Source organism: Schistocerca piceifrons, chromosome 7, assembly GCF_021461385.2.
Source record: "Schistocerca piceifrons isolate TAMUIC-IGC-003096 chromosome 7, iqSchPice1.1, whole genome shotgun sequence".
Lineage (NCBI taxonomy): Eukaryota > Metazoa > Arthropoda > Insecta > Orthoptera > Acrididae > Schistocerca > Schistocerca piceifrons.
In genome coordinates this window covers 423778638-423801266 of record NC_060144.1, presented here as the reverse complement: position 1 = coordinate 423801266, position 22629 = coordinate 423778638, and the positions used below count along the sequence as shown (strand labels likewise).

The 22629-nt window shown below is 42.4% G+C and overlaps 1 protein-coding gene across 1 annotated transcript in view; it reads right to left on the bottom strand.

Moving 5' to 3' along the window:
- The window catches only part of LOC124805757 (lachesin-like), a 444942-nt gene that overhangs the window by 344262 nt on the left and 78051 nt on the right, over nucleotides 1-22629 (bottom strand). The window contains exon 2 of the mRNA XM_047266324.1: nucleotides 10533-10740. Coding sequence (XP_047122280.1) covers nucleotides 10533-10590 — 58 coding nt within the window. The 5' untranslated portion in view covers nucleotides 10591-10740. The remainder of the gene's footprint in view (nucleotides 1-10532; nucleotides 10741-22629) is intronic.

The window sequence follows — 22629 nt, the reverse complement described above, 5'->3', positions numbered from 1 at the left end:
TGAACCCAATACTTGCAACACACACTGTCTATAGTGCTCCGATAGCAAGGGTTCTGTACTCTGTCACAAGTATTTGTTAGCTTAATGCACAGTGTGGTCGCAACAACACTTACACGACCAAATTCAACTACCATACTCCTTTGGCAGTTTGGGGTTAACACATAATTCTCAAATCTGAATAAATAAGTCACAGAAACCGTCTTGTGCCTAGTTTTCCTCTAGAAACGCGCAACACACTCTCAAACTTGGTCTACAAAACAAGAGATACAAATATACACGTACGTAGACACACGTACACAGGAAGGTCTATTGTAATGTTGATTATTGAGAAGTTCATTGTTTGCAATTTTAAATGGATATATGGACTATTATCTCTGTTATGTTTAATGCAATTGTTACGCAAAGAGTAAATGAATCTAAATGTTTTTTTTCTGGCATATATCATCTGCTTGGTGTTGCTTAAGATATTCATATCGAACGGAATAGAAAAATGTTGACTAGTGTAAATACCAGTCACGTACATAAGTGGAAAGACTAACCAGAGCTAATTTACCGTGCTAGACGCATTTCAGTGAAAGACAATAGGACATATGTAGAAAATCTAAAAATAATATGTTTGCTGTCACATTAATGTACTCTTCTGTTGTGCTCCGTGTTCAGGTCTCGGTCCGGCACCCAGTTTTAATCTGACAGGAAGGTTCGTACAGAAAATGCTGTTTGAATTGTAATATTTGTTTCTTTTCAGTATCATTATATGTAACCTCCGCTTTTTTTTAAGCTTTGGCCCAGAAGGAAACGTATTTCTATGAATTTAAAAAACTGTAATCGCAGACGTGTCAGTTCATAAGCGATCTGTTTACGCTGGGATTCCAAGACATTTTGATGGTCAGGTGTGAGCGCGGAGTATCTCTGTGAAAACTCAGTTGTTTTATGAAAATAATAATATCTCTAGTCACGTTGGAAGGCGGAGTAGGTTGAAAGAATTCAGAGACAGGTTATTCAGACGAACCGTGCTATATTTTACAAGGAGAGACGAGTGGAACTCAGAACCCTCTAGAAAACGAATGCTTCAGTATTTTGAATTAATTCACTGATGTTTCGAGAAGAAGATTTTGTTCCGAAAGTCGACACAGAAGAGGAGAGTACAAATGGGGAAGACCAAAGAAGAATTACAGGAGAGAAGATGTATTTTAATATCATTGCAGAAGATGTTGGGTAGGAGAAACTGATAAACAAACGATCTGTCACTTCAATATACGTAACTCCACAGTCATCATTGTTAAAACTACAAACCTATGCCCAAAAGTTATAACCTGTCATAGTCCATTCCCACATTGTGCTCCAAAACAGTTAAAAACGCTGGACCATTCATGGATACATATTTGAAATTTAGTAATTCATTTTTCTAATCGACGATCTAGCAACTGCCATTTTACAACGGGTCTGCCGTTTTTCGAGAACAGCAGCATTGAGATGGCTGCAAAGAAATTCCTCCACTGCAGCGCATTTCCAGGTGAATTATATCTGCAGTTCAGCGATTATCATTCAGCCGCATCCCTTGTTTTACATAGGGCGAAAATAGAATTTCGACAGACTGTTAAATTAAAGTGAAAAAGTCAGGAGAGCACTGTTAGCATTTGCTTAAGTAAATAATTGACAGTATTCTACAGTATATTAACGTATTGACAGTAACAGGAATGTATCACCCAGTTTGAATTTATTATCGTACACTAAAATGAGAACTGGGCCAACATTCTGAACTATGATAAGCTAAAGAGGTTAAAGGCTATAGTTATCTTTGTTTTGTTTAAAAAAACTGCAGTCCCTTCTCTAAATCCTCGCACAAACGAAAAAATGGCTGACATCGAAATTAGTGTCCAAGGAATAGAAAAGCAACTGGAATCACTCAACAGAGGAAAGTCCACTGGACCTGACGGAATACCAATTCGATTCTACACAGAGTACGCGAAAGAACTTGCCCCCCTTCTAACAGCCATGTACCGCAAGTCTCTAGAGGAACGGAGGGTTCCAAATGATTGGAAAAGAGCACAGGTAGTCCCAGTCTTCAAGAAGGGTCGTCGAGCAGATGCGCAAAACTATAGACCTATATCTCGGACGTCGATCTGTTGTAGAATTTTAGAACATGTTTTTTGCTCGAGTATCATGTCGTTTTTGGAAACCCAGAATCTACTATGTAGGAATCAACGTGGATTCCGGAAACAGCGATCGTGTGAGACCCAACTCGCTTTATTTGTTCATGAGACCCAGAAAATATTAGATACAGGCTCCCAGGTAGATGCTATTTTTCTTGACTTCCGGAAGGCGTTCGATACAGTTCCGCACTGTCGCCTGCTAAACAAAGTAAGAGCCTACGGAATATCAGACCAGCTGTGTGGCTGGATTGAAGAGTTTTTAGCAAACAGGACACAGCATGTTGTTATCAATGGAGAGACGTCTACAGACGTTAAAGTAACCTCTGGCGTGCCACAGGGGAGTGTTATGGGACCATTGCTTTTCACAATACATATAAATGACCTAGTAGATAGTGTCGGAAGTTCCATGCGGCTTTTCGTGGATGATGCTGTAGTATACAGAGAAGTTGCAGCATTAGAAAATTGTTGTGAAATGCAGGAAGATCTGCAGCGGATAGGCACTTGGTGCAGGGTGTGGCTACTGTCCCTTAACATAGACAAATGTAATGTATTGCGAATACATAGAAAGAAGGATCCTTTATTGTGTGATTATATGATGGCGGAACAAACACTGGTAGCAGTTACTTCTGTAAAATATCTGGGAGTATGCGTGCGGAACGATTTGAAGTGGAATGATCATATAAAATTAATTGTTGGTAAGGCGGGTACCAGGTTGAGATTCATTGGGAGAGTGCTTAGAAAATGTAGTCCATCAACAAAGGAGGTGGCTTACAAAACATTCGTTCGACCTATACTTGAGTATTGCTCATCAGTGTGGGATCCGTACCAGATCGGGTTGACGGAGGAGTTAGAGAAGATCCAAAGAAGAGCGGCGCGTTTCGTCACAGGGTTATTTGGTAACCGTGATAGCGTTACGGAGATGTTTAATAAACTCAAGTGGCAGACTCTGCAAGAGAGGCGCTCTGCATCGCGATGTAGCTTGCTGTCCAGGTTTCGAGAGGGTGCGTTTCTGGATGAGGTATCGAATATATTGCTTCTCCCTACTTATACCTCCCGAGGAGATCACGAATGTAAAATTCGAGAGATTAGAGCACGCACGGAGGCTTTCAGAGAGTCGTTCTTTCCGCGAACCATACGCGACTGGAACAGGAAAGGGAGGTAATGAGAGTGGCACGTAAAGTGCCCTCCACCACACACCGTTGGGTGGCTTGCGGAGTATAAATATAGATGTAGATGTAGATTGAAGACGGGAATTAGTTTGAAATACAACAAAGATTTCAGTAAATGTTTAAATGGCTCTAAGCACTATGGGACTTAACATCTGAAGTCATCAGTCCCCTAGACTTAAAACTACTTAAACCTAAATAACCTAAGGACATCACACACATCCATGCCCGAGACAGAATTCGAACCTGTGACCGTAGCAGCAGCGCGGTTCCGGACTGAAGCGCCTATAACCGCTCGGCTTATTACATTAAAGTGACAGCCACCATGGTATTAGATTTCATACACATATGCTTCTGCCATGCACTGCACCGTCTTTAGCACTGTAACTTAAATCTAGTTAGGCTTCTGACATACATACGTGACCGGTATTTACAATAATCAACATTTTACTATTGCTTTCGATCTGAATGTCTCAGCAACACTGAGCGGCCAACACACGTCAGGAGAACATTTAGGTTCTCTTGCTTTTTGCATAATTACTGTATTAGACATCACAAAGGTAATAGCCCACATAGCCATTTATCATAGTAATCAGTTAACTTCTTAGTAATCTAGATTACAGTCTTATCGGACGACGTGTATTTGCTCGCAGGTAGCTTATGGGTTGGCGGTGTGTCTCATGGTTCGGCCGTGTCATTGCTCGGTCACTGCTTTTAGGATTGGTTGCGTTTTCCGTCCTAGTGTTTGTGAAATTGTGTGGAGTCTGTGGTAGTGTCTACTCAGTTATTTTATTGCTGCCTCTGTGCTGGTGTGAGAGCAGTCGGTCGGTTGGGGTGGAGCATCGAGGAAATCTCCAGGGGCGTAGTTCGGCCAGGCCTGCTGGTTGTCTCTACACAGTGTCGAAGTGTGTGGGGCTGTTCCCATTGCTGCGAGGTCCGTGGCTTACCGACCCTGTTCACGAAAGTTGAGTTTGGATTTAATTCACCAGGAAGTCAAGACTGGTAACATTGTGCCGTTTGGTTGACGTTGTTCTCTGTTGGGAAGTTCCCATGGGCAACAACGTGTGTGTTCGAGTTTGCGAAGGTTCAGCCACCGTCCAGTGCAGTCTAACTGTATTTAGGTACTTCCAATTGAAGTGCACCATCGGAATTTTCTACCTTGTGGCCGTTAACGTTCCGGATACCTGCCCTGGACGTTGACGTAAATTTAGGCAGTGTCCTTTCCTCACCGTGTCGCCGCTGTCCAGTACACTGTGTAGTTTCACAGCTCAATGTATGCTTGGTTGTGGGCGTCCATGCCTTTTACGTTTTGCATTGAACTCCCGGTTGTGTGCTGGTCGAGTGGAGTGCAAGTTACTTTGTCGGTGGGTCCGTTGACTGTCTGTTGGTTGGGTTGTCGTCGGATCGAGAATGGTTGGGCTGACTGCCTGTCTCACCTAAGTGATCGTTAGTATTTCAAGTGCTGGCCGACCCCCGAAACTTCTGAGCGCCGTTAGCTGCACTGCCTTTTCTTATTTTCTGTTGTGTGTTTTTGTATGGCTCATAACCGATGTTTTGAATTAAAGTTGAATTGTTTTAGTGGTATTTTAAATCACGGGCCTTCAGCCGCTTTAAAATTAAAATTACTTGCTTATCAAGTGTTAGATTATTTGGGCCTTCAGCCTGATTAATATATTGTTTAAAGATATAGCCTTGGTCTTTCTGCCTATTAAAAATTATTTTAGTTGTGTTTTGAGTCATGGGCCTTAAGCTGTTTTAAAATAAATGTTCCTTGCTTGTTTTAAGTATTAGATTATTTGGGGCTTTCAGCCTAATTGAAGATAAGACCTTGCGCCTTGTGTTTTATATTTAATTTTATCTTGAGTCTTAGATCATGGGCCTTCAGCTGTCTTTAAATTAAGATTGTTGTTTTTCAAGTGTTCGATTTTGGGCATTCAGCCAAATTGTAGAACTTACTTAAGGCGAGGCCTTCTGCCCTCTAAATATTCTCTTTGGTGTCTGGATTTTGAATTAATGGCTTTTAGCCGTTATTTTTTTTAAAAAAAACTTAAGGTTGTTGTGCCCTTAAGGCATAAGATAGTGTGCCGTATTAAGCCGATAACTAATTTCAATAATTTGTGCTGTAATGTTTGGTAAAATATATAAAGTTATATTTGTTCCAGTGTAACTGACAGCCGCTCATCTTGGTCCCTTTCCATAATTCACACTAACTGTCCTGTCCTGCGGGTTTAGCAGGGCGTTTCATCTGTGTATGTATATATCTTTATCTCCTGTTTTGTAGGGTCGAGTGCCAAAGTGCGTTGCGCATACTTCAGGTATATGAGAAATGCTAACCACAAGACAGTTCCTCTGATTCATTTATTCAGATTTGAAGCATTCTGTTTTAATTCCAGTCAGTCAAACGAGCGTGGTACTTCAAGTTAAATTCGGTCATTGAGGTGCTGTTGCGAGTAAGTTGTGTATTAATGTAATAAGTACTTGTGACAGCATAGGGAAGTCGTACTAGCGGAGCATTGTAGACAGTGTGGGTTGACAGTATAGGACTCACTCATACTTACACAGTTTTCAATAAGAGGCATTGTGGTTTACGTCAGCGAACTCATACTTGCAGTTTTGTACAGTAGTACTAACTGATCCGGTAGGTTCAGTAGCAGTAATAGCTTGGGTTAGTCGGAAGAGTTGCAGAGAAGTATGATAAGTAAATTTTGCGCAATGACTCTGTGGCGGACTGATGTTCTTTTTATACCTAGCAGCATCCAGTTAGACCAGCTCAACATTCTTAGCCGGCACGGTAGCTCAGCGTGTTCGGTCAGAGGGTTACGTGCTCTCTGTAATAAAAAAAGTGAGTCAATCGATCAACAACGAACATAAAGGGATGTCTTACGACGTCCGCGCCGAGCAGATGCAACGAACAATACGAACAAAATGAGATTTAAATAAAAAAAATTAGGTGACTGTTTTGTTCGAGTTCAAGCAACATCGAAAGGAATACAGATGACTTCTATTAGTGAGGCAATTATACCACTTTTGATACATTACCTAAACTTACACGTTATCGCTGTTCTAAATTCTTCAGATTTATAGCATTCCACATATATTTTTGTGGTTTCTGCGTACTCAGTTGCGGTAAAGTTGGTACAGTTGTTGAACGCGTCATTTATCTCTTCTTCTAATTCGCTGTCATTTGCTCATTTCCATGAAGTTTTACGCCAAAAAAAGAAAACTTTCAATCGATAGTATGCTATGAGGCAGTTGTTCAAAAACTGCCGAAGAATATCATCCACCCACGCATTAGGAAGCGGGAAGGTGTTACCGTAAAGAAACACTACGCCGTTGGACAACAATCCCTTTTGGTCATTTTGAAGGGCGCGTCGTAGTCGGTGATGGGTCTAACTGTAGTTCGCTGCAGTTACGACAGCTGCTTTAGACACAAAGTCGATACTGAATCACTATGGGCGTAGCCTTTTTATTGCTTGATTTTTATTTGGATTTTTTGGTTTTGTCTACGAACGTGCATGAATTCGTCAACGAACACATTGTTTCCTGGCTTTCGTGTGAAACCATCTGAGTTGCCAATAACAGGGCGATTCAAAAACTCACCATTTTTGTCACACCTTGTGAGAAGGTCAGTGCAGTTCATATTCGGTCTTTTTCGTCCTTATCTCTCAAAAGTGAGAGAACCCACCTGGCGCTTTTTTTATGGTCCAAATCACCACAAAATATTTGGTAAATAAGTGTTAATGATACTTTAGGCAAGGAGACCTTCAGCCTGTCAATAGTGAAACATGTCCTGCAGAATTTCGACTTTAATCTTTGAATTCGTCAGTCACAACTGAAGGTCGGCTTAGTTGCTTTTAATCACAAACATTATTTCGTTCCTCATTGAACACCATGAGTCATTTTTCCCAAAATAGCTTCTTTTATCAGCTTTACATGAATGCTTATTATCTGTCTAACAAATTTCGATAGTGTGCTATTATTTTTATTCGCAAGCAGCATTTACGTGAGGCAGGATCCTAAATTTCGTCACACATTTTAAAATCGCGCAAATCAGCAGTAAACGACCGTTCTTGCTCGCTGTTAGCGTCATACTGGCACCAAAGATTAGAAAGATCTTTGACACGCCAATGGGGGTGGGGTGGAGTGGGAGAATTGCGCGACTCGTCAGACTAGACATTCTTACTTTTAGATTTGATTTCGTACCATAGTACCACAAATCTAGGTCTACAACTATATCAAAACTCTCCAATTCACACTTAAATGCTTTATAGACAGTTCATCGAACCACCTTCAGACTTTTCTTCGACAATTCCACTGCCGAACAGCTCATGGGAAAAATAAACGCTTACACATTTCGTACGAGTTCTGATTTCTCTTATTTTATTACTTTGATTTTTCCTCTATCTGCAAGTTGGCGGCAGTAAAATGTTTTTGTCATTCAGAGGGCAAAACTAGTTTAGAAATTCTCGCCACAACGAAAGTAGCCTTTGTTGTTTATTTAATTACGACCGAGTTTCGATCTTTCGTGCCGTGTTCAAGTGACTGAGTTTGTGACTTGCAATATATGTCAACGACATAAACTCAAACGAAAATCGCCAAAAAGACCGAAACCTGGATCGTAATCAAATAAACAACAATATAGTCAAATGGCGAAGAGTCCATTTTTCTTAAAAAAACGGAAATAGCCTTTGTTTTAATGATAGCCACCCCAACTCGCTCACGATAAGCTTGACGCTCTCTCCCATATTTTACGGTAATACCAAACACGTTACCCTTCTTTGGACTTTTTCTATGTCCTCCGTTAATCCTATCTGGTGAGGATCTCATACTGCGCAGCTACGTTCTAGTAGAGATCAGACAAGCGTAGTGCAAGCAGTCTCTTTAGTAGACTATTTTGTAGTTAGAGCTACCACAGCTCAGCTTATGCATTGTTACTTCAGAAAATTCCAAAAATACAGCAAAATAATGTTAAAAGCATCCTTCAAACACATTTGAAAAGGAATTAAAATTCTTGAAGACTGCATGAGCCTTATACATGTTCCTTTATCAGGCAACACAACTGTTTTCACCCTACTGTCGGAGCATCTTCAGCTGATAACCTGTATTGAATACAAGAAGTGTTTAAAAAACGGTGTTATTGCATAGTGCAAAGTAGCGAGAAAAAAAGAATTGGTTTCTATTCACAATTTTTCACTTCATAAGGCTTGAGAGAATGCACAATGACCTAACATTCAAGTTAGATTAATTGCGTAACCTATAAAAAGACTGATCATTACATGGCTAAACTTGGAATCTATACACTGTAAAATGAACGTCTGAAGGATCAGAACTCATACAGAAAAAAAAAGCTATTGGACGAGAGAAATCACTGCAAGTTAGGACACAGTGGTAATAAGTAGTATAAGTAATGAATACTGACTCACCCAAGGCTGTGTTATAAGAGACTCATTTCATGGTCTAAAAAAATTGACTCTTTATCAAACTTAATGCGAAGGTGCAGTCCACATTCAAAGTTATCCAAATGAATTCCTGTCAGGAAAACATCCAATTTACCGTTGAACACAATTCAGACAGTACGCTCCCTTACCTTGACTTCCTCATTACCTTAAAGGACTCTTATTTCTTTATAACATTTTCCGCAAATTATCCACCTGTTACAGTTTTAGAGAGTTCTACAATAAAACGGAGTCTTTGGTTTGCCTCTCCATAGCATTTTCTATGTAATTCCTAGGTATTTACTTGAATTTATAGTTTTTATATTTTGTGATTTATGGGATTTCTTTTAGTACTCACATAGATAACCACACAATTTCACTTACTTAGAGTTGATAGCCACGTTTCGCAGCATATAGATATCGTGTCTAAGTAAAACTGACAGTTTTAGGTGGGTTGCAACCAGTTAGACGTGCCACAAATGGTAATGTGACATAGGGGCGCCACCAGTGATGATGATGATGTTGTTTGGTTTGTGGGGCGCTCAACTGCGCGGTTATCAGCGCCCGCACAAATTACAAATTCCCAACCTTTGCTCACAAGGGAACCTCCCAATCGCACCCCCTCAGATTTAGTTATAAGTTGGCACAGTGGATAGGCCTTGAAAAACTGAACACAGATCAATCGAGAAAACAGGAAGAAGTTGTGTGGAACTATGATAAAAATGAGCAAAATATACAAACTGAGTAGTCCATGTGTAAGGCAGGCAACATCAACGATTATGTGAACTCACGAGCGCTGTGGTCCCGTGGTTAGCGTGAGCAGCTGCGGAACGAGAGGTCCTTGGTTCAAGCCTTCCCGCGAGTGAAAAGTTTAATTTCTTTATTTTCGCAAAGTTATGGTCTGTCCGTTGGTTCATTGACGTCTCTGTTCACTGTAATAAGTTTAGTGTCTGTGTTTTGCGACCGCACCGCAAAACCGAGCGATTAGTAGACGAAAGGACGTGCCTCTCCAATATTAATTGATCTTGTTATTGAAGTCGCGAGCTATATTTGCTGGATTCATATTGCCCACGGAATACATCTCCCGTATTTAATGCACTCTCGTCAAAAGTAGCGAACAGTCACTGCCAGCCAGGGAGCCTCGTTAGCAGGAATACTCTCTCTTCCGTGCGCTGTAGTCGACTGACGTCGTGTGTTTCGAGGTTTGTTCAGGTATAGCGTCTCCATACTACGGCGCAGTTACCTCGCATCGGACGGACAGATAATAATTGTCTGAAAATAAAAAATTTAATTTCTCACTCGCGGGAAGACTTGAACCAAGGACCTCTCGTTCCGCAGCTGCTCACGCTAACCACGGGACCACAGCGCTCCTGAGTTCTGATAATCGTTGATGTTGCCTATCTTGCACATGGACTACTCAGTTTGTATATTTTGCTTATTTTTATCATAGTTCCACAGAACTTCTTCCTGTTTTCTCGATTGATCTGTGTTCAGTTTTTCAAGGCCTATCCACTGTGCCAACTTATAACTAAATTTGAGAAGGTGCGATGGGGAGGTTCCCTTGTCAGTCCAAACTCTCCACTTTCATGAATGATGATGAAATGATGAGAACAAGACAAACACCCAGTCACCTCGAAGCTGGTGAAAATTCCTGATCGCGGCAGGAATCGAACCCGGGACCCCGCGCTCGGGAAGCGAGAACGTTACCACGAGACCATGAGCTGTGGACGGGCGCCACTATTGGCGCGTACTAGTGAGCACTAGTCTGACGTACTCACCGAGGACGTCGAGGCAGCCGAGCTGCTTCTTCATGACGCTGGTGTTGATCTGGCACATGTAGCAGCCGCGGTCCGTCTCCTTGACCTGGCGGATGTGCAGCCGCCACGTGCGCTCCCCGTCGTGTGAGACGGTGATGCGCGCGTTGTGCGTCACCACCTTGTCGTGCAGCGCCAGCACCGTCTGGTCCTCCGCCCTCAGCCACCCCACCTGCGGGCAAACGAAGGGTGAGCGAACCTGACAAAGCACAGCAAAAATGACTTTCAGTACAACCGACATACTCGTCTCGTGAGAATCGGCAACTATATTGTTATTTACGATAAGTCTCGCTTTCACGGTTCTCGGGTGTACGCCGGTTGCAGTCGTCGAAGGTCAACGAAATTTCGGCGCAACAATTTGTAGACTTAGAGAAAGCTTTTGACAATGTTGACTAGAATACTATCAAATTCGAAAGGGGGCAGGGGTAAAATACAGGGAGCGAAATGCTATTTACAATTTTTACAGAAAGCAGATGGCAGTTATAAGAGTCGAGGGACATGAAACGGAAGCAGTGGTTGGGAAGGGAGTGAGACAGGGTTGTAGCCTCTCCCCGATGTTACTCAATCTGTATACTGAGCAAGCAGTAAAGGAAACAAAAACAAAATTCGGAGTAGGTATTAAAATCAATGGAGAAGAAATAAAAACTTTGAGGTTCACCGATGACATTGTAATTCTGTCAGAGACAGCAAATGGACGATGTCCTGAAAGATGTGTATAAGATGAACATCGACAAAAGCTAAACGAGGATAATGGAATGCAGTCGAATTAAGTTAGGTGATGATGAGGGAATTAGATTAGGAAATGAGACACTTAAAGTTGTAAAGGGGTTTTGCTATTTGGGGAGCAAAATAACTGATGATGGTCGAAGTAGAGTGGATATAAAATGTAGACTGGCAATGGCAAGGAAAGCGTTTCTGAAGAAGAGAAATTTGTTAACATTGAGTATAGATTTAAGTGTCAGGAAGTCGTTTCTGAAAGTATTTGTATGGAGTGTAGCCATGTATGGAAGTGAATCATGGACGATAAATAGTTTAGACTAGAAGAGAATAGAAGCTTTCGAAATGTGGTGCTACAGAAGACTGCTTAAGGTTAGATGGGTAGATCAGATAACTAATGAGGAGGTATTGAATAGACCTGGGGAGGAGTTTGTGGCACAACTTGACCAGAACAAGGGATCGGTTGGTAGGACATGTTCTGAGGCATCAAGGGATCACCAATTTAGTACTGGAGGGCAGCGTGGAAGGTAAAAATCGTAGAGGGAGACCAAGTGATGAATACACTAAGCAGATTCAGAAGTATGTAGGATGCATTAGGTACTGGGATAGAGTAGCATGGAGAGCTGCATCAAACCAGTCTCAGGATTGAAGACCACAACAACAACGACTACCGTTCCGCCATCACCAGACGGTACTGATGGAGTGATGGATCTCCGGTGCGCTTTATATACAGGGTGTTTCACTAAATGTGTTTGCCTCTGTAAGCTACGAACTAATAGGCGACGGAAATATTTATTGCGGTAGGTCAGCATAGGAAACGTTACACTGTCTGCGGAGCTATGAACATAGTTTATTGTGTTATTATCCAAAGAGTTACAGTAAAAAGATACAATTTTTAAATGGATCAATAGTTGTTTCTAACATGCACTGGAATCAGTAACACCAGCTGTGTGTACATCAATTTAAATTATATTCCTATCACTTTTTGCTTGGGAGCTACAACCCTTCGAAGTTTCAGGGGCAGATATCACACGCTGTACATAATACATGGCTGTGTGGTAGTTCATGAGTGTTCTGGCGGTGGGAAGTTGATTTAAATGAGATGTTATGCTTTTTCATTTTCCTGAATGCACAATGCAATGCGCCTTCTAAAGGATCTGCGGACGAGATGTAACATCGGCGGTGTCACGGAGCAACATGCATCCTCGATGAGCCGTTTTAGATCATCTGGGAATGTGGGCTCAGCGACATAAACACGATCCTTTAGATATCGCCACAAAAAGAAATCTAGTGTTGTTAAATAGGACGACCTTGCAGGCCATGAATGAGGACCATGGCGCCCCAACGACTTTCCTGCAAACCTGCTATTTAGTTCCTCCACAACACACTCTCGTGTGTAGACACACATGTTCAAGGAGACCACCTAAACTGTCGACTATAAACGCGCGATATAACTCACCTGTCAGTGTACCTGGGAAGTAGTGTGGATGTTGTTTTCTCAGACAGTTTATTGAACGTAACTTCTTCTACAATACAGTAGCTGCCTGTACAATAGATGTAGACGTCCATCGATCTAGCCGGAGATGTGGTTCCTCTCGATCGATGGTGCAGTACAGCGGCTTCGGTGATATCTTCTCGGAGATTCTGCTATAGCGGTTGCCATTAGCAGCGGACGAAGACTGGTCTGCCTTCGACCGGCCGGGCCTATATAGTGAGCTGGAGCGGAATAGAAACCCGGCGTAGCAGCCCGTGGACGGATATGTCGCGGCGACCTCTGCAAGGAAAGGTTCCTATTAATCGACTGGAATCTTCGGCGTGTTTGCCTGATGTCTTCGCCTGTTTGGCTGTTGGTTTTTTTCCCTCATAGCGTGACTGTTATGTGGTGCTGCCTACCATTTAGGGGAACCCGATGGCAAACAGTACAGTGGACAGATGATTTCATCCCCAGGGATTCCACACCATACATTAACAGACCATCTACGCTGACGGTCGAAAGGTAGTACCTACCGAGGATTGTCTGCGGCCCAGTAGTGCACGTTATGGCGACTCACTGCGCCATAATTTATGAACCTGGACTGATCAGAGAACATAACACCTTGTAAAGAATGCAGAGTGAAATTACGCATGGGCCATTCTCAGAATGTAACTCTCGCACGGAAATCGTTACCGTGCAGCTCCTGGGTCTGTGGCAGGCAGTAATGGTGAAGCCTGCGGCCGTTTACTGTACGCCACACAGATGTGAGGCTGACACCAGCAACGGCTCGTAAGCTGACATGAGGATTGTGGTGTACTGCAGCTGAAATAAACACCTCCGTCTCCTCACTACATGCTGTTCTTCGTCCCTTATTGCGGTGCATTACCAAGCTGCCTTTTCCCGAAGTCGTTGTTCGGCACGTAAGAACGTAATGGCTGCCGAAGCTCTTCGCCTAGGATATCTCACGGCGTACGCCATGGCTGCTTCAGTGGCATCGTGTCGGCACTCGCCGAACATCAGCAACATGTCAACGTACTAGTTGTTCGTGTATGCCATCTTCATCCGACGTCAGTAACTGTGGTATATTGAGCTCGAATTGTCGGGTAAACGGCCATTTGCGGCGACAGTCGGCAGTCTAACAGCGCATCGAGGAATCTTCTCGCTCCGTAATACGGGCGACGTTACAACTCGGCCGCACCACATTTAGAAGGCGCATTGCATTATGCGCAGCGTGTGTGGCATCTGACCCTGAAACTATGAAGGGTTGTAGCTCCCAAATTAAATGTGATGGGAATGTAATTTAAATTGATGTATACACAGCTAATTACAGTACATTATAGAAACCACTATTGTTCCATTTAAAAAATTGAATATTTTTGCTGCAACTCTTTGGATAATAAGACAATAAACTATGTTCGTAGCTCCGCAGACAGTGTAACGTTTCTTATGGTGACCTACCGCAAAAATTTTTTCCGTCACCTATTACTTCGTAACTTACAGAGGCAAACACATTTAGTGAGACACGCTATATATCTAGGATCCAGAGTTCTGGCCTCGCAGGATGCACACCGTCCTAGATTGTGGGGAGAGGTGTGGTTGTTGGCGTGGGGTGGTGGAGGGGGGAAGGGGGGGGGGAGGGAGAACCATAGTTGTCTGCAGCCGCCGTGCGCTTCGCATCTCGCATGCGGATGTTAACGATTTTCTTTAACTGAGCTAAGTACTTGCTCGAATGCATTACTTAGTTTGAAACCCGTGTCCCTCGTTATTGAATTATCCATCATACGTATTTCAATCGCTTCTTTAAAAACGCAGTTCGACAATTTGTTCGTGTTGGAAAAGACTTTCATTTGCTTGTGATTTATTACTGTCAATTCTCAATGAGGTGTTCTGCTATTGCCGACTTGCTGGGCTGCAGTAAGCTGCTGTGACATTCGTGTTCTCTCTTCATGGTATGGATTATTTTACCAATTTAGGTTTTCACACCTTCAGACGGGACCTGGTACTTCCCCGCATTGGCAGAAGTCTGCCAATTTTGGGAGATACGCTGCCAGAAAACGGTATGAGAGTCGTCTCTTATTTTCATCTACTTGTGGATTTTCGTCTTCCGTGGCGTTCTTAGCGTTCTTGCGCTGTACGGCCGTCGGCTGCTGTCGGCTGCTGTATCATTTTTTGCGGAAGACAGACTCCAGGTGTTGCCGCTCTGAATCCAGACTTTGTTCATCTGAAATGGAGCATACAATGTGTACGACAGTGATCAGCACGCCATTCTTTTGCAAGGGATGGCGGCAACTGGAGGCGTGTAGATTCAGTTGGCTTGCGATAACCACTATGGGCAAGAGAGCGCTGCGAAGAACACAAGCGCCACACCGGCTGACTGCAGCCCAGCAAGTCGCCAATAGCAGAACACTCCATTGAGAATTTATATTCAATTAATCATCAGCAGTTATCTTGGCCAACACTAACCAGTTTTGGTACTCCATTATTAAAGAAGCTACTGAAGTACGTGTGACGGATAATTTAATAAACAGGGACACAGGATTCCAAGTAAGTAAGGCATGGGGGCCAGTACTTAGCTCATTCAAAGAAAACCGTAAGACCCGCACGCGAGATGCGACGCGGACCGCGGCCAGCAGGCGTCTGCGGCTCTCACCCCCCACCACCGAACGCGGTTCGGAGCCTGTGAGGCATAATATCTGGGTCCGTACGTATATATACGGAGAGCGCACCGCAGATCCTTCGTTCCATCAGTACCACCTGGTGATGTCGAAACGGTGGTTCACCGAAATATCGTGGATCTTCGATGACTGCATCCGGCAGTACTCCCAAGAAACTTGGAATCATCATATACGCCAGGAAAGCCTCAGATCACATGACAGTTCTCATTTATTGCTCACACAGTTGCACATTTTTAACTATATGACGTGTTTTGGTCTCTCAGTTTGCAACTGGCACTGAACAATAAATGAGAACTGTATATATATACGAAGATGGTATCTGTTCTTTCCGACATGTAGAAAGAACAGATACCATCTTCGTATATATATCACCGGCCGTTTGACCATCATCTTTTCCTGAGCGGATGCACGAACAGTGCCCGAACTCCTACACGAATCGGGAAAAAGCCGCGAGTAATGAGTATAATGGACAGGGGCGCTATGAATATCGTGCTGGACAATAAGTTGGGATTGTGGGTCTCACGGGAGGCGTGCCACAGATAAGTCCCTGCAGTCGCACTATCCTCTGTGTCCTCGGTGGCTCAGATGGATAGAGCGTCCTTGTTGACTTATATCAACGCCTGTATGCAGCTAGAGGTATTCATTTCATTGTAATGAAGTATGAACTACTTTATATAAAAATGTCTTTCTTGGAAGGCTACCTCAACAAATCAACAAATCTTGAGAAACGGCAGGTCAGGTCAGACATTTCTAAACGCCAACAGTAGCCGTTATTACTGAAGGACTGGCTGTTGCAATATAAAAATCTCTCCCAGACAGACTGAATTGCAGACCAGTAGGTAAATTGTGCTCACTGATCCATCTTACAGTCTCGGTTACAATTTACAAGTGGTTCATTGTGCTTAACTAGTCACAAAACCAGATTGCTCCTGAGCTAAATTACAGTGTTTTTCTGTGAACTTGCTGATAACGGTAGCGAATAAGGCTTATATTAAAGAGAGGAGACTGTTTGGTTTGTATTCTCTACTTCCCTTCATTTGAACTAGAAGAGTGAAAGAATTGTTACAGTTTTTGGCGAATTGTCACCCTTTGCAGACATTAAGTAAATAAAATTGTTCCTTTCGTATCACTTTGCCTCCAAAGCGAATAGTTTCTGATAAAATACACTCCTCCACTGGATATTCTCTTGTTCATGTCTCGAATGATACAAGAAACTTCATCTGTTATTACTAATGTAATTGGAATTTTTCATTATTATCTCTCATTCTATCACATGAATAAAACGAACATTTAAGGAAAATCTCCTATTAGTTGTACAAGTTTATCTATGTTATTGCTGTGTTTACATTTAATGACGTGGATCATATAATTTTTTTCAGTGCAAGCGGTGACAGCACCCGACTACGTGGTGGTGGCAGGTAGTAGTGGATAGATTAATTGCCGCTCTTAAATATTGACTTATTGCATAATATCATTGCGTTGTTGTCTTGTGCATTCGTATAAAGTTGCAATGGGTATATCTGACGATCCTCATTATTTATTTGTAGTTCACGATTGCTATTTGAGTTCACATATTGTCATTTTTTTCATTTGGAGATAGTGAGTGAAGATGTGGACGGTAGAAATGACTAATGGGAAGTCGGAACATTTCCCATGTTTTCTTCTGTTTGAGTAGGTTGGTAACGCCAGTGGAGCCAGGAAGAAACATTTGCGCCAATCCACACAGGATGGCTAGGTAATGATTTCTCGTTTTCAGGAGGATAGTTTCGACATTAACGGCTCTCCGAGTTCAGGAAGATTTTCGGAGTTCGATGAAGACCGTTTAAGCACATTAATCCACAATGATCCATATCAGCGTACTCGAGAATGGCGGATGTGATGAACTGTCATCATTATAACATCGTGCAACGTTTTTATGCAATGGTGGTGGTTAAAAAATGTGGTATACGCTCTAAAGCCAAAATTACAAAAGTCAGGGAGGGGCCACGAGCGTGTGTCTTCTTGCTCCTCGTCAATTCGCAACTACATGCCACCGAGCATTCCTATCCTGTAACATTACTGGTGACTAGAAATGCTGTGTTCCTGGTACAAAATAAAAATAAAAGGAATGGTTGAGCCCAAACAAAGCAGAAATTCACCGTCGAAAGACCAGCGCACAGCCTCGAGAGGTAGTTTACGCATCTGGTGGAGCAGCGACGGTGTGGTTTACTACGAATTGTTTCACAGAAGTGAAACACCTCTGGTGGTACTTATTGTCCCAACTGAGACGTCTTGCAGACGCTGTCTATAAACAGCTGGCGGGACGGCGTGAAGTTATGCTACTCCACGATAACGCCTGACAGCATTCTGCTCGACTGACAAAATGCTCTAAGCAGGAACTGGATTTGGAAGTCTTTCCGCATCCCACTTATTTACCCGATCTTGCGCCCTCCGATGTTCACCTTAAACACCACTGTTGGCATTTGTTGTCACAACTGAGACGTATTGTAGACGGAGTCTATGAACAACTCCAGGAAAACTGCTTAATGACGGTACTCCACGATGACACCCGCCCGCTTTCTGCTAGACTGACAAAAGGATCTATATAGGAGTTGGGTTGGGAAGTCATTCCGCACCTTCCTTATTCACATGATCAAGCGCCCTCAGTTCCTCACCTTTTACTCTTTGTATCGAACAACCTAAAAGGAACTTTCTTTCCCGATGAAACAGCGCCCAAACATGGCTCAACGAGTTCTTCGTCCCAAAACATTTGGTTTCCTGACTCGCGGGATCGAAAAGTTACCCCAGTGTTAGCAGACAGTTGTAAATAGTGAAAGTGAATATTATGTATGACTAAACTTACGTGTATCATTAAACTTATGGAAAAACGCCGTCTAGTTATGCACCAACCCATTATTTATCTTTCTCAGATCGTTGAAGATGCGGAATTTTGGGCATTACTATGGGGTGCGAAAGTTTCTTGCAGTTCTTTGTTCTGGGAAAAAATTAATTATGTGTTAATCAAAGAACAAACTAGGTCACATTCATTTTCATGGATACTGTTGGGAACATGTCCAATAGCTTCTCCGTGAAATTATAAAACTGAAAGTAAGTACAGATTTTAAACAGACACTATAGTTGAAGTACAGTGAAGTTCTTTGTTCATTATATACTACGTATTGTGTGCATTTCATTTTTATCATTTTCTTATTAAATGTACCATACAAAACAATGAAGCATTTATTTATGTGATGCAGTTAACAGCAGCTAGATACAAGGTCATACGTTAGAAGATTCTATGGCGGACTGCCTTATTATTTTTGAAGCATGAAGGGATATAACATCTATGTATATCATACTGCAAGAATATGTCTGAAACTCCACATTGCCTAAGGAGGAGTCCACAAGTTTTATTCGCGTTATATGGTTACTAACTGACTCGTGTACAGTACTTGTCTGATTTTCCGTTAGTGGCTCACATTTGAACATGATTACAAATGTTAATGGACATGATCGCGTAATGGAGGAAGGTAGCTCCGTTTTATTGACACAAAGTAAATTTGTTGACTTTTAAAGCTGAGTGGAAACAATTACTTAAGTTTGTAGTCTCCCTCCGCTCAGAGATCTGCCAAATACGGTGGAACCTATGCCGCATGTGCGATTTGGAATATCCGTGCAAAAGTGTTTATTCTTAAAGCTTACTCAGTGCTGTTAATCTACGTACTTGGTTAGAGAATGCCAAAGCCACAATCTCGCTGAAGAATAGCGCTATAGATATATGCGATTAGTGACCCCGGTCCGAAATGGCTTTCAGCAGTCATCTCGTGGATCATTGGCAAAATGTCAGAGTAATGATCCAAAGGTCTGGACTTCGAATTCTAATCAGCCCTAGGATTTTCATTTGCTGGTTTTCACTTCTTTCACCTCTGTCAATAACAGTTAAAACACCGAACTGTATGGTATTTCGGGATACACGTTAAACAGTAGGTCCTTCCGTATTCTGGCAGAATAACTTAATTCGAAGGTCAGAAGAAGGCGTTGTGCATACAACTACAAATGGAATATGCATACTAAAGCAGTGTAGTGCTCAAACGAATCTTCAGGGTGAAGGTGGCTTACACTTTTTACAGCCTACAATTATCTCGATGTTAAAACTTACTAATGGTTGTTAAAAGAAAAACTTTTTTCTAAAGGCGCACTAGACGACACAAATTGCTCTTGCGGTGCAGGAGTTACTTCCCTTGTCTTCTTTGTGTCCCCAAAATTGTCCATGTGGTACATTAAATCATAAAGGTGCCCAGTGGTTTGAAATGTGAACCACCAAAACAAATGAGGAAACTATTGTTTTGGAAGGAAATACAAGGAAATACAGTGTGAATCAGGAGGAAATGTACATTCTTTGAGGGGTGATAATATTAGTGATTCTGAACAAAAACCTTCATACGAACATATAACCTGTTCGAAAGCTTTCCGAAACAGAACACATCACTTAACATCAGTTTTTTACGTTTTTCTTGAATAACTTGAAAACCGCACACTCCACCGAAAACGTGTCGCAGTACAAAATCAAACTACATTAAACAACCTAAAAATGTCCTTTTGGGATTTTTCTCAGTGTTTGAACAATACAGAAAATAATTATCAATAAACGTTAAATATGATCTATCTACAGTTAGATGTTTTGTGAAAATAACGGTGAAATTAAAGCGTTGTTCCTGCTGGTTTGTCAATAATATTCGAACCAACTCGTCCAATCATTTTGATCAAGTAAACTGATCAAAAATTAATTTGAAACATCGTTCTCACTCACTAAATCATGTTCTCTGTTTTATTGGGAACGTGTTTCAAGTTCCCTTCTGAGCACAGCTACGAACAGTCACCTGTATAGTAGGAGAGGGCAGTAAACGTACATTCTCAATACACACTGACCAGTCACAATACTGTAACCACCTGTCAAGAGCAAGAATAACCGCCTTTCACAGCGTGGACGTACAGGGAATCAGTACTGGAAGGTACCGATAAAGGCGTGGAACCTTGCTGACTCCACTGCCGTGACCAGCTGCGCTAGCTTTCTCGGTTGAGGATCCTTAGCACAACAACTCGATCGAGCGGGTCCCAAAGACTCTCGACTGAGTATAAATCGGGAAGTTTGGTTTCCAGGGGAGTGTGGTAAATTCATCATGATGCTCTTCGGAACACCCACATACACTGTGAGCAGTGTGAAAATTCCTTGGTCCTGCTGGTGGATACCAGCATGGTGAAGTAAAAACAAACTGCATGTACAAGTGGACATGGTTACGACGGATAGGTGGATACTTGTGTTAATTGACTGTGGCGTCGAGCACGACGAGATCGCCCAGGGATGCCAAGAAAACGTTCCCCGGATCGTAACGCCCCATCTTCCGGCCTGGACGCATACGATTGTTGCAGGACCGTCCACGAGCATAAAATGTGATTCATCTGAAAAGGCCACTTTTTGCCACTCAGTGGACGTCCAGTTACACAGTACTGGCGCGCAAATTGTAGCCTTCGTCGTGGTTAACAGTACTCAGCATTGACACATGAACCAGGAGTCTGCTGCGAAGGCCCATATGTACCAATGTTCGCTCTATTTTATCGAGTTACTGGTTGTTCGTTAAGAAAATGCAAACTAGAACCAGGTGGGAAAACAGTGCTCGGTGATGGGCCAATTGATGTACCTATCTGTGGCTTACGGAGAAAACTTATTCGGATCTTCGGCTCCTTTACTTGGTTGCCGTACTTGTGATGCGAAAGGCGGGCCCTGGGGTAGCATGAGAGTTCGCCGTGATATCCTTGTACAATTTATTTCAATGTTTTCATATGAAAAATTATGGTTCTATCGTGTAACACATTATGCAAAAAATATTTTAAAGTTTTTAAGGTATATTCACTTCAGAGAGAAACGTTTTTCCTGTCCGCCATTGTTGAATTTAGAATCAGGCAGCTACAATGCAAAAATCTGGATGAAAGAGAAGTAGCTCGTAAGAAGTCGAAACACTGAGTTGAGCACGCAAAGTGAAAATGCTACTTCATTGAGCTCTAAAGATAGTAATCCGAATTGTAATTGCGCTTTGCCACACAGTAACTATGTCCGGAAACAGTCAACGTAGTACATATCGCTAAGAACAATGAAGGCATAGCGCCGAAAGCAATAAACGTCCCATTTAACATAGAATTTAAGAATATCCAGTTTTACCCTCTATGGATCCCTCTAGCACATGATATCTTACCACATGTCATGTAACAATTTCGATTATTTTTCGACAGTTTCCACATATTTATTTCCTGACCGATTCTGCAGAGAGCCTCCTCTTAACGGTCCACGTGGTTTACACCATCCTTCTAAAGCAACGCATCTCAAACGCTTCTATTCTCTTCCGTTCCGCTTTTCCCTCAGTCCATGTTGCACCACCACACAGCGCTAAATCCTCATAGATTGCTTCCTCAAATTAAGACCTATATTTGGTACTGGTAGACTTCTCATGGCCAGAAATGCACTCATTGCCTGTGCTGGTCGGCTTTTTGCGTCCTCTTTGCTCCGTCGATCATGAGTTATTTTACTACCTAGATAGCCGAGTTCCTTTACTTCGTCTACTTCGTGATCCCCAATTCTGACGTGAAGTTTCACACTTTTTATTTCTGCTACTTCTCATTACTTTCGTTTCTCTTTGATTTATTCTCAATCCATATTCTGTACGCTGTTCATTGTATCCAACAGATTCTGTAAAAAAAGAAAAAAAAATGAAATAAGCGTGTGGCATTGTTGGTCGGGAGACCCCATCCGATGACGTTCGGCCGCTGAGATCAAGTCTTATTTCAGTCTTCGACACAATGGGCGACTTGGGGGCCGGTGTTGAGGACAACACACCCCCCAGTCCACGAGCGGAGAAATTCTCCAACCCGGCCGGGAGTCCAATCCGGGCCCGCTGCATGGGAGGTAAGCGCTTAACCACTCAGCTAAGCGGGCGGACAACAGATCGGTTAATTTTTCTTCACTTTCACTGAAGATAAAATGCCAACAGCGAATCTTATCATTTACGTCTTTTCACCTTGAATTGTAATTCCACTCTGGAAGCTTTGTTTTATTTCCGCCATTGCTTTATTCGATGTATACACTGAACAACACGTGGAGCCGTGTCTTATACCCTTTTGATCCAAGCATTTCGTTCTTAGTCTTCCAGTACTATCATTCCCT